The sequence below is a fragment of the Meleagris gallopavo genome, chromosome 3, assembly GCF_905368555.1.
Source record: "Meleagris gallopavo chromosome 3, MGAL_WU_HG_1.1, whole genome shotgun sequence".
NCBI lineage: Eukaryota > Metazoa > Chordata > Aves > Galliformes > Phasianidae > Meleagris > Meleagris gallopavo.
Window position 1 is genome coordinate 31,579,338 of NC_139406.1, and position 17,753 is coordinate 31,597,090.

Consider the following 17,753-nt stretch of genomic DNA (forward strand, 5'->3'; position numbering starts at 1 on the left):
GACTGCTTCCAAGGACAAGGATTTTTTTCTTTTTTCATTATTATTGGAAGAACTGAATGGTCTGCTTTTAGGATTGCCCTAAAAGTGATTCCTGTCTAAATACATGTGTCCAAACTGGTTGGATAATCTGTTCGTGATTCCTGCCAAAATACGTGTACAAACTGGTTGGATAATCTGTTTGGTGTGGCTGTTTCTGGCGTGCTCACTACAGCAGTAGACCAGCAAGTAACACAGAAGGAAAGAAGGAAAGGAGAAATAAGACAGGCAGGATTTTAAGCTTTGAAAACTGAGCGTGTTATATTGATGGACAGCCCACTCTAGCACTATGAATGTAAATGACCTTGGTCCTTAAAGCCAGGTTCTATGGCTTGTTCAGTAGTTCCTCTTCTTCTCTTACTGGGGTGTGTTCCCACAGCACACCCTTATTTAGGCAGTGTATGCTTCTTGACTACTATATATTGGCCCTAAGCAAAAAGTAAAAATACTGAAGAACAAAACAAAACCTGACCAATACTTGTGGTCTGTTAGAGAGTACTTTTTTAAATGCTTGACATGGTTTTCCAGAAACTTTAGGAAACCCACCTATATCACAGAAATAAACTGCAGTTGCCAATAGTGATTTCCACTGTATTGAATATAGCTGATACAAACTCGGGCGTATTATAGATGCCTTGCACTTGCTCTTCTGAAATGCAGGTGACCCAGTTCACGTCTGCTGGTACGTGGATGTTATCCATCACAGTCACTGCTAAGCTGTGTGCTCAGCAGCCCGTGCTGTGTCACTCTGCAACAGGTGTCCACAGCAGCCGTGTTTGGAAGGATGTCAGGTCATGCTGGAGCCTGGCTTAAGCTTGTTTAGTATAGGCACTTTTTTCAACTGCTACAGATCATTTCAGACTGTGTTATGGTCTCAGAGAATGAGCAAACGTAGTTCATGAAAATTACATTAAACTGATGGAGCACAAAGAGAAGCTTTAGCTGGGAAGTCTTTATGTATTACATCTATGAATTCCATCTGAACATAAAAAAGAACTGACGTAGTGACTCATCTTTTCATGTATCATAATCCATTAGATGACAGAGCTTTCAGAAGTATGGGAACAACTAGGATTATTTTGATGTCTTCTGCAGCGTGCAGCATAAATTTGCTTTTTTTGTTTCCCGTCTCTTCCCTCCCTCTGACTGACTACATCTCTCTCTTTTCCAATTTATCTGGATTAAACAAGTCTCTGATTATTCTTTATGCCACTGCAAATAAAGTCATTTTCAGAAACAGATGTCGAAAGAGCCCAGTGAAATAATCCTGGAGGCAGATGCAGTCTTCCATAAGCTGCCAAGCTCATGGTGCAATCAAAGTGATGAAACAAAATGGAACAGGCTGCAGAAAAAGTAATTAAATTATAGTTCCATTGTAGAAGCACATTTTAAAATTACTGAGATTCAGAGCCCATAATGCTAGTATTATAGTTGAAAGAATACTTGCCATGGGTCATGAGCATTTTTTTTAAGTTATTAATCATGCTTGACTGGAAAGACATGTGTAACCTACAACAAGCTTTGGCTGTAGTTGTGCCAAAGGAAGCTTTTGTTCCCTGAAGAGAATTGTATCAAAGGGCCAGAGTGTCCTATTATTACATGTGCAATAGCATAGTGCAGAATCTGAGAAAGGGCTTTTCAAATTTCAATACAGAGTACTGGAGGGAAAAAAAAAATAAGCATCTTAGTGAATACTAGATGACATTTTTTTTTTATTACCAAGTTAACTTACTCATTATCTAAATAATGGTTAAAAAAGTCTGTAAAACGCCACTCTTCTCCCTAATTTAGATAATGTCAAGATTCCTGTGAAAATGGAAAAGAGACATGAAATGTATGAAAGGTACAAAGTTCTAGAAATTAGAAATTTAGAAGACCTCATTAGCTCTTTCAACTCAGTTCCCTTTTCATTATGATCAGTAGAACAGCTGATATAATTTTTTCTAATGATTTTTTTCAATAGCCAATATCTAAACATTCCTTGTGAATGTGTTGACTTCCATATTAAAAAATTGAATGAAAGAGTTTCATGAGGTCTATCCATACTGCATTTGCAACATTGTAAAATTGTACTAGTTTTCAATTTCAAATTGATGTTTTGTATTTTGAAATGTAGATAATGGAATGCAAAACCAGCAAATTCAAGTCTTTACTAAAAATCAGAAAAATGACTTCTTTGGGTTGACAAAACGTATTAAGCCACAATGACACTTGCACACCAGTAGCTTCAAAATTTGAGGTATTGGTTAAATTTGAAATGAAAGTGAATTTTGCAAGCTAGAACTTCCTGTAAACTATATGCTATATGTCTAAATTCTTCTTAGGACCTGATCCAGCATTCCCAACATTAAGTGTCTTGGCTGACCTCAGTGTATCTCTTCTAAAGCTTCAAGGAAGCTTTCTGTACCCATTCTTAATGGAAATGCCAGATGCAGTGCTGCTTCTGGAGAATATTATTCAGCGTGAGAGATACCCCTAACAGGTTTTGAAAGCAGAAATTTAGCTTTAATTACTTCCTTTCTGGTAGTTATGTCATCCTTACATCAGCCAACCACACTTGCAGCATACTAGTTTCTCTTCTTATCTTCAGTTTCCCTAAATATCACTAGCCTTTTTGGAATATTGCCTTACTTATTGCTTGTTAAGCTCCATCACTTTCTTTATTCCTAATGTACTCCTAATGCTGGCCCCTAGTTACTGACGTAGGTATTACCCAGACTTCAGCAGTGTTTTTTGCTTGTTTTTTTTTTCTTATTTTTCTTTCTTTCTTTCTTTCTTTTTTTGTAAGAATCCATTCCCCAGTACTTTTCTGGAGTCACTGCAGTAAGTCACCAGCTACTTTCTCTTGATCTTTACTTTTTTCCTTCAAATGAGCAAATGAACCACTCCATGGTCTCACGCCAAAGGTAGGAAAGACAGCACCAAACCCTTCATATCAACATGGATCTTGTCTTATTTTTATAAGGAATATAGGACCAAGTTTTGCATTCACTTACATGCAGTAAACTCTGTTAAACAGATGCAACAAAGCTAGTAAAGTGGATGTAAAAAATATCAAATGTGTACCCTGTGTCTGTTTAAACCACTTTTGTAGGGAGTTCCTAGGAACATGGGAGCTTTTTTAACAATTATATTATTCCATTTCTACAGTCTGTTCCTCTCGCTTTTCTCTCATGATTGGTTGGAGTTGTTCAGACTGGAGGAGGCTCTGGGGGACCTTACTGCAGCCTTTCAATATAAAAAAGTAGGCTTACAGGAAAGATGATGAAATACTTTCTACCAGGACAGGGGGCAACCATTTTAAACTGAAAGAGGGTAGATTTATACTGAATATAAGGAGGAAATTTTTCACGATTTATGGTGGTGACTTGACTCCTGAAGGATGTCCCTGCCTGTGGTGGGGAGGTTGGAAGTAGATAATCTTTAAAGTCCTTTCTAACCCAAAGCTTTCTGTAATTTTGTGTGCCTGGCTTTGAGTTGCTGAGCAACCAGTGTACATCTGCTGATGCCCCTGCTGGAAGCTCTGCTGGAAGTTCACTGCTAGGTCTGTACCATGGATTTTCCCTTGCTGGAAACATGATCTCTCTCCTCTAGTTATACTGTGGCTCCATGAAATTTGTGTGAATTTAAAAGATAGGACATCACTGTATCTCTTTGAAATGTTTTTGAGACCAGTCAGGGAGTTTGTATCTACATGTAAATAAATATGTCTGAATGTATTTGTGAGGAAGAAGATTGAAGCATAAATAAAAGGACAGATGCTTTATGAAGCGTTTCAGTTCAGTGGCATGTGAAGCAAACTAGTGCTTTATGCAGAAGTACTTTCTTTTCAGTGGTTGCATGGGAGTAGCAAATGGATAGCTATAGCACTGATTCCTGCCAGAGCTAAAACAAGACAAAGTGATTCACTTTACAGCTGGCACTTTTAAGTCATTAATAAATAAACTATTTGATTTTTCTTGGCTTTTGAATACTTCATCAATTAGATTTGCTTTTTGAGTTTTCAAGATTCTCCTTGTTTATATCAGTGACGAACATATTGATTTGGGTTGCTTAAATCTTGACGTGCTTGGCTCTTTACTCTGAGTATTGACTGTCCATGAAGAAGCCATTTATTGTGGGCTGATTGTTTTTTATCTTTTTTTTTTTTTCCACTCTTCTTAAACATATTTTCAAATAACACACTGGGAATTTCCTGATTTTCAATCCCACTGTGCAGTCTTGGGCTTCGCAGTGTAATTCTTGTCATGATATAGTTTTTAACTAATCACCAGTGATAGGCTACCCAAATATTCATTTTTTGAGCATGACTTCTGATGACAACAATTCCAACAAACTGACAAGGCATTGCAACCTTGGTTTTCGTTTTTCTTTTTGAAGAAAAGTCTTCAACAGCACTCAGCCTATATTTGCATCTGTTAGGATTGTGTTCTTGTTGGACCAATTTCTCTTTCCAAGAATTCCCACACTGCAGAAAGTGATACCAATTCTCTTGTGACAGAGCAATGGGAGCTGATCTTATTCCTTCCTTAAGATGCTTTCTTTTTTTTCCCTGTTAACGAGTATTTATTTATTCATCTAGAGAGCTTAAATGGATTTTCAAATCACAACCTTGTAAATAACATAATTAAGGTGATTACAGGAGTGACTTTTTGTTTGTTTGTGTTAGAGATTCAATTATATCAATATATAACATTTTTCTATTTAACAAGGTGAAATGCATTATTACTATTAGCTTATTTTCCCTAGACAACAAACATGTTTTGTATATGATTGAGTGAAACAACTGACTCATTCATCAAGCTAGAAAAGTCTACAAAACTTTCAATTTACAAACAGGTTTGACAAATACATACTTCTAAGGCAGATATCATTTGAACATTCACGCAATTATAGGAATACAAATAAATTTAAATATCTGTTTATTCTGTGCATAGTAGAAACATATCTAATGGGTCAGTGTTTCCCATTAAGGAAGCTTCCATACTTCTTGAAATATTTTACTGGTTAGTGACATCTTTTTCTCTTGATCAATGAGGAATAATCAGAATTCTTCTTTCAAAGAAAGTTATAATTCTTCATTATGTATGAGACTAATTTTGCTAAAGATAAAGCTGTCTTTTAAAAAATCATGCTTTTTTTAATACGTGCTTATTAGATCATGGCCCATCAATCTTTAATGATTGTCCACATCTATTATATAAAAGGTACCCAAATGAGTTTCCAGCATGTAACCGTATGCTGTGTATATATACACACACAATATAAAAGTATAGAATTGGATCATATAATCTTTTTATATGTGTATTTATAAACCTTACTCAAAGTATCTTGGAAATAGAGCACGTGAACAATTTCTCTATTCTATAAGAATGAATACAGTTATTTTTAAATCCACGAACAGAATGTGTTTGCTCCAGAACATTATGAGTTGTCTTATTTGCTTTGAATTAAATTGAGGTAAATTTACAACTGAAATGTTATTTCAGAAAGCTAAAGATTGTGTCTATAATATGTCAAAGTTGTGTATTTGACTTTAGGGAACAGATATAATACACATTCATAATGTCTTGTTCATCCAAAATGGTGATGGTTTGTATGTTTTTTCAAGAATAATGTGGACTGAAAATCTTTTTTTATATGATAGGATGTAAGCATTATTTCCTGTGCTGTTTTACTTAGCTTCACTGTGACAGACATATTTCTTTATTAGCTTTATTATCTCAGGCTACATAAAAAGATTTATGCAACTAAGTTAGAGTATTTACATATAAGCAAGTAAAGCAAAATTTCTATTTAAAACGTGAAGAAAAAAAAAAAAAAGCATAAGAAAAGAAAGAGAAAAAAACAAAACCAGTGCTGAACTTGAGGATTTTGGAGCCAGAGGATAAAGTGGCACGTAAAGCTGATTTTGTTCTCAAAGCTATGATTAGAAAATAATCTCTAGCGGATAGCTGGTCCACCATATGTGTATATTGTCTTCCCTGATCTTGAGAACTGCCAAGTCCATGATAAAGCTCACAGTTAATTGCATTCAGCACCATTAGGAAAGAGAAAAAAGCACTTTCTGATCAGTCCTGAACTCACGTATGAATCCTCCTAGAGAATATTTGTACAGAATAATTTATGGTGGGCTGCTGGTATTAACATGGCTACAACCTTCCTATTTGTGGAGGAGTTTATGTTTCATTAGGCTAAGGTGACAGCTTCCATCTATGAGAGCTGTTAGCCGGATGACCTTTTCGTATATACAGAAGAGTTAGTTGCCAAAAGGATCTGTACCAAGTATTGCCATGCGCATTGTTGTGTTGTTGGGGTTTTTTTTTTGTGTGTGTTATTTCACAGCAAACTGTAAAGATACTCTGTATTCTTGTCAAGGTCGTTCTTTCTGGAATAATTACGGAGGGGGAAGGGGGGAAGAGTTAGAAAGCATGGAAGATATTACTGGGAAAAGAATCACTGTGTTTTCCATAACTTGGAAATCACTCAGGAAGTTTCCCTTGGGATCCCAGATCTGTTTTGTTTGCCAAAGGCCATTGTGCAGCATCTCTGGATTTTCTGATACTTAATTTCCATGTACTTGGTAGCATTTATTGCCTGATGGACATATGATATTTTCTGAAGGGATAATTTTCTGCATTTTGGCAGTATGTAATTGTCTATTCTGATACAGCATCGTAACTTGGTATTAATTGACTTAAGACAGATAATTCATCATAATTGAATCATAATAACCTAATAATTCATAATGACACAATAATCTGCATGGTGTTTCTGTGAGCTTTCTTCCGATAATAAATTCTTTATGCTCTGCTATTTACTTGAAAGGCTTTACAGAAAATGTTATAAATGCAAGAGTAAATAAATACATTGCTGTTCATTTATTTTAAAAAAGTCAATAAGCAAACATGCAGAGTCATTGGCTGAAGTATATGCTTTTTGACCAGCATGAGCAAAAGTAGTCAATTTAAAGAATGGTGCTCTCATATGTCAAGTTCAGCAACTGAGCATACGTCAGTTGAGAGTAGAAATCTGTCTGTCTCTTATCTTTTGCTGTTTTCTTCAGAGATTATTTGATATATGCTGGTGATCTTCAGAAAATGAGAAATGTATTAGTCCTATAGGGTAAGAGCATTTTACATTTTAGGGAGAACACAAAGACAGTGTCTTCTATAGGTAGGATAATTTATTCCTCTGACTAAATGTGTTAACCATATTCCTCAAGAAAAATAAAAAGTGTACCTCTTTAAATACCTCATAAAATTATACTGGAAAGGCAACACTCCTGGTGTTTTGCCAGCTTTTATATTTGATATATAAAAGTGGTTATGCTATTTTTCTCAATCTATTATTTACTTATAAATTTCACATGTCTTTGGTGACCCTACTACTTCCAGATACCTGCAATAACTACAGTTCTTAACAGATCAGAAGTACAAAGATTTTTACAATAATCAACAATATCAACGTACTTAATTGGACCATGATATGATGATTTAATGGAGCCAAGTTCTGTAGATCTTGTTCACCTCATTAAGGAGTTAGAGATTAACATTAAATCTATTTTGGGATATAAATGATAAGGATGTGAATAAAATATATAATCTCATTCCTTTGCATACAATCCTATTAATTTGGGAGATGGAACCGGTAAGGTAGAAAGGTTGATGCTGCACCTGCTTCCTTAGCCATTGTTTCTTAATCAGATTCTCTAGTAAGGTTTCTGTATAAAGCTGAAGTGCTTTAAGGCATATTTTCTCCTTTTACAAGTTGCTATTGAGAAATCATTTGAAGAGTTGTTGTTGTTATGACTGTTATGCTATTGTGGGCATCCTGTGAGCCTTTTGTTCTTAGTAACCTCCTAGCAGTATGGTTTAGTAGCACCAGATGTCTTTACCCTTTGATTGATATATAAACTGAAGAAGTGTACACTTAGCAAGCATCCAGTCTTCTTTTTTTTTATTTTAACTAAGGCCATAAGCAGACGGTGATAATTGCTACTTATCAACATTTCTGAAAAGAATATCCTCAAAATAAAACAGTATGATTGGAGTTGGCTTTGCTTCTGATTTTGCTTTGGGTTTGGTTGTTGTGTTGATGTTGTTTAAAGTTCTGCCAATTGATTTTTTTTTTGTTTAATTATACTGTTTAGTCCTTCAGAGATGTTACTTCCAAGTGACAAGCCAGAGATAGTAATTACTTAGCTTATTAAAAAAAAAAAAAAAGCTTATTTTCTTAGGTTAAAACCATAAATATATGAGTGAATGAGTAAATTTTTATTGATAATGCCATCAGTTCTTGCCTAATAGTAATTTTCTTCCATTTCCTTCAGTCACCTTCTCCTTTCCTATATTCCCTTCAGATTAAATGAAAGGATAAAATCATGTAAGTAGCATAAATATGTCCCTGAAGAACTCTGCTGAAAGTGCAGGTCCATGCTTCTCATCATGCTCCCTGACAGTGGTTCTTTCAATTCCTGAGAGGTCTCCCTCCACATGGGAGGGTTCTGATCAAGAGAACTTAGGTACAGCCTTTTATGGCTTTACATGATTTGATTTTCTCTGCTCGTCTTTATTCACTCTTACTATATTTTCTTGATAATGACACTTTATTTTTCCTCTTTTTTTAAAAAGAGTTCTTGCTAAATGAACCAAACTTTTAACTATTGTCTTCATAGCATCAGTGTATTACTTGCTCACGATAATTCTTTTTGTTCATCTTCAGGTTACTTAGTCTTCTTGTTCAGCTGCTGCCTGTTCCTGCTTCCCATCCCTAAGGCTTGGTCGTCTGCTTAGCTACCCCTCCTTTGGGATGGTTCCATATATTGCTGAAATGACAGATGTGCTGTGAGTGAGTGGATGTTCTTATGTTTTCCTTTATTTTTCTTCTTCTGAACCAATTGAAGCATGGAACTAGATGAAAAAATTTAAGTGTCCTCATTTAAAATAGATATAGTTTCTGCTGAATGTCACTGTAATTTCCCCCATTCTATTCTCTGTTTAAATATCTTCCAGTGAAACAACTGGAATTGGTTCTTTTGAATTATGTCTTTAGATTCCTTCATATTTTCTTCACATATACATCTTTCTACTGATGGTTATGAAACACCACAGTTAAGTTCAAGAGTCCCTTCTAAGGCTCAAACGCAGCAAATGCTGTGCTGGATGCTTTTACCAGTTTTGTCTTTTGAAAAACTCAGCTTAACAACTACACAATCCACATTTCATTTACCAAAGCAGGCATTCTCCTTGGATGCTTTCAGGTGATACTTTCACATTGATTCCTCTTACAGTGTTATCAGCCAACTGAAGCTTCATCTCTTTCTCCTGGACTTTCTCCTTCTTTCTTCTCTGCGTCTCTTCCTGTGTTTCTTTGACTGTCCCAATTCACTCCATGCACATTGCTTTGTTTTTCTGGAACTTTCAGATGAATTTTTTTGTTTGGCAGATTCATGAATGCCGATTTATTTTAGCTTTAAACTCAGAGATCCATTACTTGACATCTGCGTTGGTGTACCATGTTGATTTTCTTTATCTCTGGCATCTTTGACCTGCTGGGGTCAAAGACCCTCCTATCTTGCAAACCTTAAGTGCCCACCTGGGAGTTTTAAAGGAAGTATTTTTCAGCACTGTGCAGCCATTGTCACTACAGTCATCTGTTTATTTTCTTGGATGGGGATTAGCTTGTTTGAGTGTTAGGAGGAAAGTGGATCATGACGTTGACTTTTTTGTTCACTTTTCATGTCTTAGGCCTGTGACAGACATCTCACATTTCTTCCTCTGCTGCATGGACTCATAACCTCTGTGTGTGTAGTGTCACTGCCCTTTTGCCCTAGAGGTCATCTTGGAGCTTATATTAATTCAGTGAGGTCATTGAGAAACTACGCTAGTCTTTGGAGTAGTCTTTGGAGGAAAACATGATTTAACTGCTTGCTTTTTTAATCTTGTAATCTACGAAAAATTCTTGAAAAGCCATGTGAGAAAATTAATGGCTCTTATATAGTGAGTTATGAGCATACATGTCAGCTTGGGATAACAAATGTTGAAAATGTGTAGAAACACACACAAGTTAAAGAATTTGCATTAAACAAGTGTTTCTTTTATCGGAATCTCTAAGAAGCATTTGAATGCATGTCTCTACCTACAAAGAATTTTTCACCATAGCAGAAATGTCTTCAGATGTTCATGTTTAGTCTTGTAGGAGGCAAAGATCTGCTGTTTGCTAGGACCCATGCAGTGCAATTTACTTTCCTTCAGTTTCTGGACTGTTATTACTTGTTATCTGGTGATGCAGAGCACTGGATTTTGGATTTTATGAATCCTGGTCCTGCATCCTGAGGGACCATATTGTCTGCTTTTTCTGTCACTGCTGTCTGTTGGAGGCTGGGTAAAGTGCATACAACCTCACTCTTAACATTTAGCCATGCAATTGACCGCAACAGCCTGTGCAGTATTGTCTGATTACTTGTGGAGTCTCTCTGTCTTTCTTCTGGAGTCAGGAAGAGTGTAACACTGACTTTCTCAAGACCCAGGAGTAGCCATGGAGCCTTGTCACTCAGAGCTTCAGAAAGGAAAGCTCACACACAGAGGCACACATAAGCCAGAAACATAGTAAATTGTTCAAAATGCTGATTTTGCAAAGGAAAGAGAAATGATTTTACTGATTTTCATCATGTAATCATTATGTTATCATCACATGATATTCATCGTGTTTACATATATCATCAGTAGGTTTGGATGTACTGCTAGCCAATAGAAGGCTTTGTAAAGGGAACCATTCTCTTCCTTGTGCTGTGGTTGGTCACCTCCCTGCACCCAGAGATCTGGACTGGTACATGTCTGTGATGATGCCTGCAGAAAAGAAGTGCTTTAACTAGTCAGATAAATAATAATGCATTTTATTTCAATCTGGGGATGTCTAGGGCAGCTGTTAATGACCTGACAAAGGAAGCACCCTTCTCTCTTCATGATATATGTACGGATATCATGTATGTCTTCCTTATTCTGTGAGATTGCCCTCTTGAATTCATTCCCTTTGTATCTCACACAGCTGTGTGACTCCTTGCATGCACATGCACTCCCAGCCCTCCCCCAGACATCTGTTCTGCTTCTCAGCACCAGAAGGTGCTGAGTCTGAATGTGTTGGGAGGAGGGGCAAAGGCAAAATTCTACCAAAAAATTTAAAAAAAAAGTGAAATGGCCATGATATTTTTGACAATATTTGTAACAATATATTTTTTTTCTTTTTTTAAAAAGAACCCAAAAGTTGTTAGCTAAAAATGCAGGTTTTATAATTTTAATCTGGAATAGTAGTATTACTTAATCTGGAAAATCTAATATTAGATGTGGAGGTTGGCAGCCCTGCCTGCGATAGGGGGTTTGGAGCTTGATGATCCTTGAGGTCCCTTCCAACCCAAGACATTCTATGATTCTATAAAAAGGTCAGGACTGGGGAGGGAATGCTACTTTCTAGGAAAGGTATTTTCTGGAAAAAAAAATCCCAATGTGATCATACTAATGTAGCATCACAGAACATAGCAAAAGGCCATTCCAGTTGTAAACTTGTATCTAATCTAGTATTATTTTCCCACCTGGGGATACACTTCATTAGAGACACAACCATACCTTCATCACAAAATTTTTGTTGGCAGAACTTCAGTGGTTTACTTTTACTTGAAGAATGTCCACCAAGTGAAACATTCCTGGCATGCCCTGGAGTACCTCAGGTTTCCAGAGATCTCAAATGGTCAATTTTGCTTCAGTACAGTCCAGGGTAAATTCCAAAATGTATGCTACTGTAGACATGCAGAAGTGCTCCTTGCTTTGCAGGGGCAGAAGCAGAAAGTGTTTGGACATGGTGCATGAGAAGTACGGCCAGGCCGTTTTGGTATACTGCCTTCCATCCAGGCATTTTGCTTCTCTTCCACTTTTCTCCATGCAGATAGATAATGTATAATGTAAGTGGTAGGTGTAAAATTATGGAATAAGTGGCATTTATTTCAGTGGCTATGTTCCAGTTTGGAGAGTGAACAATAAGAAATGCAGTATATAACTCCCATGCTGAGTTAGGGAAAATCAGATAAAATTAATCTACGAGAACAGAACTTTTGAGGAATGTGAGCAGGGATTCAGACCAGCTCCTTGAGAATTTGTCCAGAAGTGGCTATTCGTTATACCTGTACTCAGGAAGACCATGAATCACTGATTGCTGATTGTCTCAAGTCTATCATGGTGACTCCATACCTGCAGTCAAAGAGTCATTAAGGTTGGAGAAGATCACTAAGATATCTATTCCAATTGCCAACCCATCCCTACTGTGCCCACTAACCACATCCCTCAGAGACACATTCACATGTTTCTTGAACACCTCCAGGGACGGTGACTCCAGCATCTTCCTGGGCAGCCTGTGCCACTGCCTCTCAGCTTTTCTTGAGAATTATTTTTTTCTAATATTCAACCTGAACCTCCCCTGGCGCAACTTGAGGCCATAAGAACACATGTTTCCTATGCTCTTTCTTTACATATCTGCTATTCACTTCTCTTACAGTTAACATGCTCAGCTAGACAGACTTTGCTTTAGTCAGTGCTTAGTGGCTGTAAAGATTAATTACCTGATGAAACTGTGAGACTTCCTCCTACATTTTCAGGGGAATTCCCAGGCTAGCCAAACTCTTTGGAATTTCTCAAATTCCAAAGCTAATAGACATGATTGCAGTTACTAAGAAACAATTACTGAAATGAGTGGCCTGCTTATGAATTGTATGCTCTGTAATACAGGCCTGAAAAGGACAAAATTAAATGGAGAACCTCTAAACCTCTTTTATTGTGGAATTTGTCTGCCCTTGGTAATGTTGCTTCCTGCCCTCGTTGTTTGTACTGATAAATGTCCTTGCATGAATAAACTTGCAATGCATTTTGTTTATCTTTCCAAGGCCAACCCTTACAGCTTTCATTAGTCTTTTAGGATATTTATGACTTTGTAAATGACTGAAAATCTGCAATTTGTCATTAGGCATTAAGAAACATCTTCCTTCTACGTAGAGCTGAAGCTTGAATTGTGGCTGTGGAGGGACTGAGCCACCCCTGGGTCTGGTAGACAAAAACAAAATGAGACAGTGCCCAGATTTACAGCAGCAAGTGGCTCTTAGTTACTCAGATGTCTTTGATAACGTGTCATCTGCTGTTGCTGGTAGGGATAAGTGTTTAGGATCCGAATTAATTTCTAGCTCGAGAGAAAATAAAAATCTCTCTCCTGCAAGAGCAAATAGAATTTTAACAGAGATAGAAAGGGAGAGAAATGGACGTAGTGCCAGGCAGATGTAAAAATGCTTTTATATACTGCATGTACACACCACAAAGGGTGACAGAGGGAAAAGTGCTGTTAAGAAGACACGGTATTTCCCTTTATTGTACACTGTGCTTTCAGCCTTGGAACAATGGAAGTTAAGAGAATTTTTAATGTTTCTGAAGGGAATTTATCATGTAATTGGTGAATGGCTGGAGAGAGTTGGTAGGGGAAGGATAATAATCAAAAGAGCCTTTTCAGCAGTCCAGCAAATCAAAGAGAGGAATGTTAATTGGTTCGTATAACATATTATTGGTTCAGAGTAGCTTTGGACACTCAATTGTGCTTTTTTTCCTTCTCTGCAGGTTGATTAAGTGAAGAGAAAAAAAAAAAACAGAAAAAAAACCACAACGAAGCTGCTTCCAAGTATTGAAGATACAAGGCCAGGATGAACCCGAAGGACTCAAAAGTGTCTGAAGGAGGTCTCAATGTCACACTTACCATACGCCTTCTCATGCACGGCAAGGTGAAGCATTTCCTGTGGCCGCAGCATTTGCTTGTTCATTGAATATGTGTGTGCCATCAGAAGCTGGCAGTGATACTGGCAGAGCTCTGCTCTCCTCTTCTAGTTAGAGTCAAAAGCGCCGTTACTGTGACTCAAAAATCAGCCCCTTTTCTTTGAGTTGTTATATTTAAGAATGCTCTGCAGCCCCGTTTTGGGGACAGAACAGGTCAGGGTTCAAGGTCAAGCTGGATGGGGCTCTTGAGTACTCTGATCTGGCTGTGGATAGCCCTGTTCACTGCAGAGGAGTTGGACCAGATGACCTTTAAAGATCCCTTCCAATTCATAAGATTCCATGATTTTAAGTTCATTGGAAAAAGCCTTGCTTATAACAAACTTGTTTTGAGCAGTTCTGGTGGCAAAAATGAGTTCTTCTTTGGGTGATTAGCCAGACTAGACAAATCTTTGCATGAGGGTGACCTGCATGCAGCTCATCTTTCTCTTCATTTACTGGACTTCACAGGGTTTGTTTTTTTTTTAAGGTATCACAACATTGATTTGAATGAAGTATTGTCACAGCAGAATTACTGAATATTTCTGTTGAATTCAAATGGAATAGCTCTTTGTTATTCTCATGTAGCATCTTATTAGAGTGAACCTCTGATATAACAAGCATTTGTCCAGATCCCCTGAGGGTTTGTTTTGGAAGGTTGACTGTAATTTCATTTCTGTCCAGCACAGCACTTAAACACACTGATAAGTGTGAAATCTGTGCCATAGACAAAGTGCCAATTCAGTATTGTCAGACTTAACAGTCTGATAGCAGTTTATTGCACATTATCAGATCACAAAATGAGCTTTTAATTAAAAAACACATTTCACTGGTTTGTTTGTATCATTTGCATCAGCCACACCAAGCATTTTTGGTTTAAGGAATGAATGCTATATAAATCAGACGGTTTCGGCTCTTTCTTAACAAGGGAATAGTGAATGTATGTATATACTATTCTGCAGATCAAATTTATATGTGTAATTCTAAAATCTAGTTTTACTCCAGGAATTTAATTTAAAAGCTAAAAATATGTTTACATTTTGAAAGCATGTTTCCAGCCTATTCCATGAACCCATGTAAATAGGAGATTAAGTTATCTTCTGAAGTATTTTACTTATGGAAATAATAGGAAAATATGAGGGGGGACAGTTTAAGTTTTCAAATTAAAAGCAAACAAAAAAAATAGAATTATAGTATTACAGATCAAGTTATGTATTTTCTCTGAAATGGGCCAACCGTCTTAGTTGATATTTTTCCCCAAAAGTACTCAGCTCCAGGCAGGCATCTGGTGTGTAAAATCTACGTCTTAAACAGGGATCTGTCAAACAAATTTAATAACATTCTTTTACTGAGCCCACTGAAAACCTGTCCATATATGCACTCAAAATTAGTTCCTAGGGGTCAGTTGCACTGTGTTCTGGTCCCCAGGCCAGAAAGGCATGGGAACACATCCATATTCTGGTTGGCATAATATACTGGCTTCAGTTATACTCCTATATGCTTAAAAGTTCTTTTTATTCGTCACTGCTAAACTGCTCTGCTTCTTTCAGAGTCATGCCATTAAAGTGAAAATCAAGTATCTGTCATTATTCAGAACGATTTAGTTAAGATGTGGGCTGGAGTTCTGTTATTTTGTGGTTTGGTGGTATTGTTTTCTTTTCATGAAACAATGGATACATTAATGAGAAAGAAATTAGAGCTAATTTTCTGCGTTAAATATAGTTGATTGTGTATGCAGTCACTTTTAACAGCATTGGATGTCGTGTGTCCAATCTTCAGTGCATGTTTAGCCCCAGGGGTTTAAATTAAACCCATAAAAGCTCTGAAATTCAAAGCCTAAGTGGGAGTATACCATGCATCCTCAGCTAACAAGGCACAATGGGTATACCATTAACGCCAGTATGCTCTAATCATATGTCCAGTTGTATCTAAAAATTGCAAAGAGCACACTAAACTAGGATTTATTTGGTGATAAAAGACAAAACCTTATGGTTTCTGTGATATAATTTCTGTGATTTAAAAATGCTGATATTGAGGAATGAAGGATGTTTGAGTCAATCTGAATTCAATATGAGAAGGTTGCTCTGAAAGCTGTATTTGCTTCTGAAAAACAAGAAGAAACATGCTGCTTTGCTCTTCCTTAAGATTTTCTGTGGTAATGACGCTGTTGGAAATCACTGATCTCTAATAAGTATTTCTAGAGAAAATAATTAACTGAGACTGAGCTTAAGCTGTAAATAACTGGTCATAACTTGAAAGAGGAGAGGGGAATTAAATGGGCGGTTTTAAAAATAACAGTGGCAAACTGGAAAAATTCAAGGAAATATAATTCTAAAATCAGTGATTTTTTAATGCATTTCATGGAAATATCAAGCTCTCTCCCCACTTATTTTGATTCTGTCTCTAAATCTCTGGTACTAGTGAACTTTCACATGGTGAAAGGTCTGTGTGCTTTATGACACCTACGTTCCTTATCATGGAAAGTTCATGACTTGTACTCCTATGCTCAGTTATCTCAACTATAAACCCTGCAGAATTAGGAAATTTTCTGATGTACTTTCCAGGTGATTTGTACGTGAGCATTATAGTCAAGTATGGACATCTTAATTATGTAGTTAAGGTAAGTTCTGTCAGGGTAGTGTACCTGCTGACAGAAAAATCAGGATTTGTATGAATGGACAGGCCTCTACAAGGAGGTACTGAGTGAAAGAGTCAGCATATTTAGAAACAAACAGTGAAGCAGGAAAAATCAAAGAGAACTTAAATATCTAGTGAAAGGAAAGCAGACAGGAGCCATCTTGACCCTGGGATAAGTGTTTCTAGGGCCTAATATGAGCGGTGTCCATCTCAGCCAGAACTACATGGAGTGTGTGCTGGTGTAAGGTGAAAGGTGTAATTTCCATCTTGTGCTGTATTATGTCAGGAGCAAAGACTGTGAGTGGGACAGCCTTGGAGAGAAACCAGAAGCAACAAAACATTTCTCAGGCTTTCTCACAATGTAGTAAAGGAGAGGTTTTTAGGGAATATGGTAGAAGTTGCTCTTCACATCTGCAGAGAAGCAGTTGTCTTTGTTTGAAGGGAGTTTGGAGAGTGATGTTAGGAAGAGCATATTTGGATGCGAGAAGAGGGGAGCAGGCTGTCTGGACCTGCTGCGGTAGCCTTCAATAGAGATTTTTAAGGACAATAATGAAAGACAAAAATGAATAAAGCTGCAGTGGCACTGCATCCTCTGCTGCTCAAGACATTGTTGACTGAGGTACCTGAATGCAGGAACTGTGGAGACTTTTGAAGTATGTGCAGGAGCTACACATGTAGAGTATGTTAAATAATGCAGAGACGCGTTTTCATCTCTTATTAATGACAAAGATGTACCACATTAAGGACTAAAAATGTTTCATATATTTCAGTAGAGAAGAATAGTGAATATGGGCTGGGGCTGTTTGCATTGTGCTACTTCTGCATTTTCCATCTAATTCCTACTGTTTCTTGAAGTTAAACAAGTAATGTCAATCTGTAGGGCAGAAACTTGAGTGGGTATGAATATTTTATCCCTCTGTTGGCATTAGAAGTAGAATTTCCGGAGAGGGTTAAAATAGTGGAGTGACTGTTAGACTTCTGATTCCAGCAAAAGCAAAAATGGCACCATTTACCAGGATCAGGTCAACGTTTTTGAAGGGCTTTCTGGATCACAGATTGTGAGCATGTGCATTCATGTACAAAAAGTCCCCAGCTATCAGAGCCCTCTGTAAGGAGAAGCAGAGCTCAGACTCCAAAAGAAAAGCTTCACTTTTTCTTTCTTTATTATTTTTGTCAAAATTAAACTTCTTTTAACTCTCTGCATGCTATTGGTTCTTTGAGGGAACTCTCTTTCTCTCCTAT

At 37.1% G+C, this 17,753-nt stretch overlaps 1 protein-coding gene across 13 annotated transcripts in view; it reads left to right on the forward strand.

Moving 5' to 3' along the window:
• LOC100547566 (poly(rC)-binding protein 3-like) overlaps positions 1-17,753 on the forward strand; it is a 472,557-nt gene that overhangs the window by 409,893 nt on the left and 44,911 nt on the right. For 11 of the 13 annotated variants that reach the window (XM_085220559.1, XM_003204879.5, XM_010708596.4 and 8 more), the window contains one exon: positions 13,686-13,846. In XM_085220559.1, the coding sequence (XP_085076685.1) occupies positions 13,769-13,846 (78 nt within the window). In that variant the 5' untranslated portion in view covers positions 13,686-13,768. Of the gene's footprint in view, positions 1-8,760; positions 8,887-13,685; positions 13,847-17,753 lie in introns of all 13 variants that reach the window. The other 2 variants (XM_085220561.1, XM_085220562.1) reach the window with 2 other exon arrangements.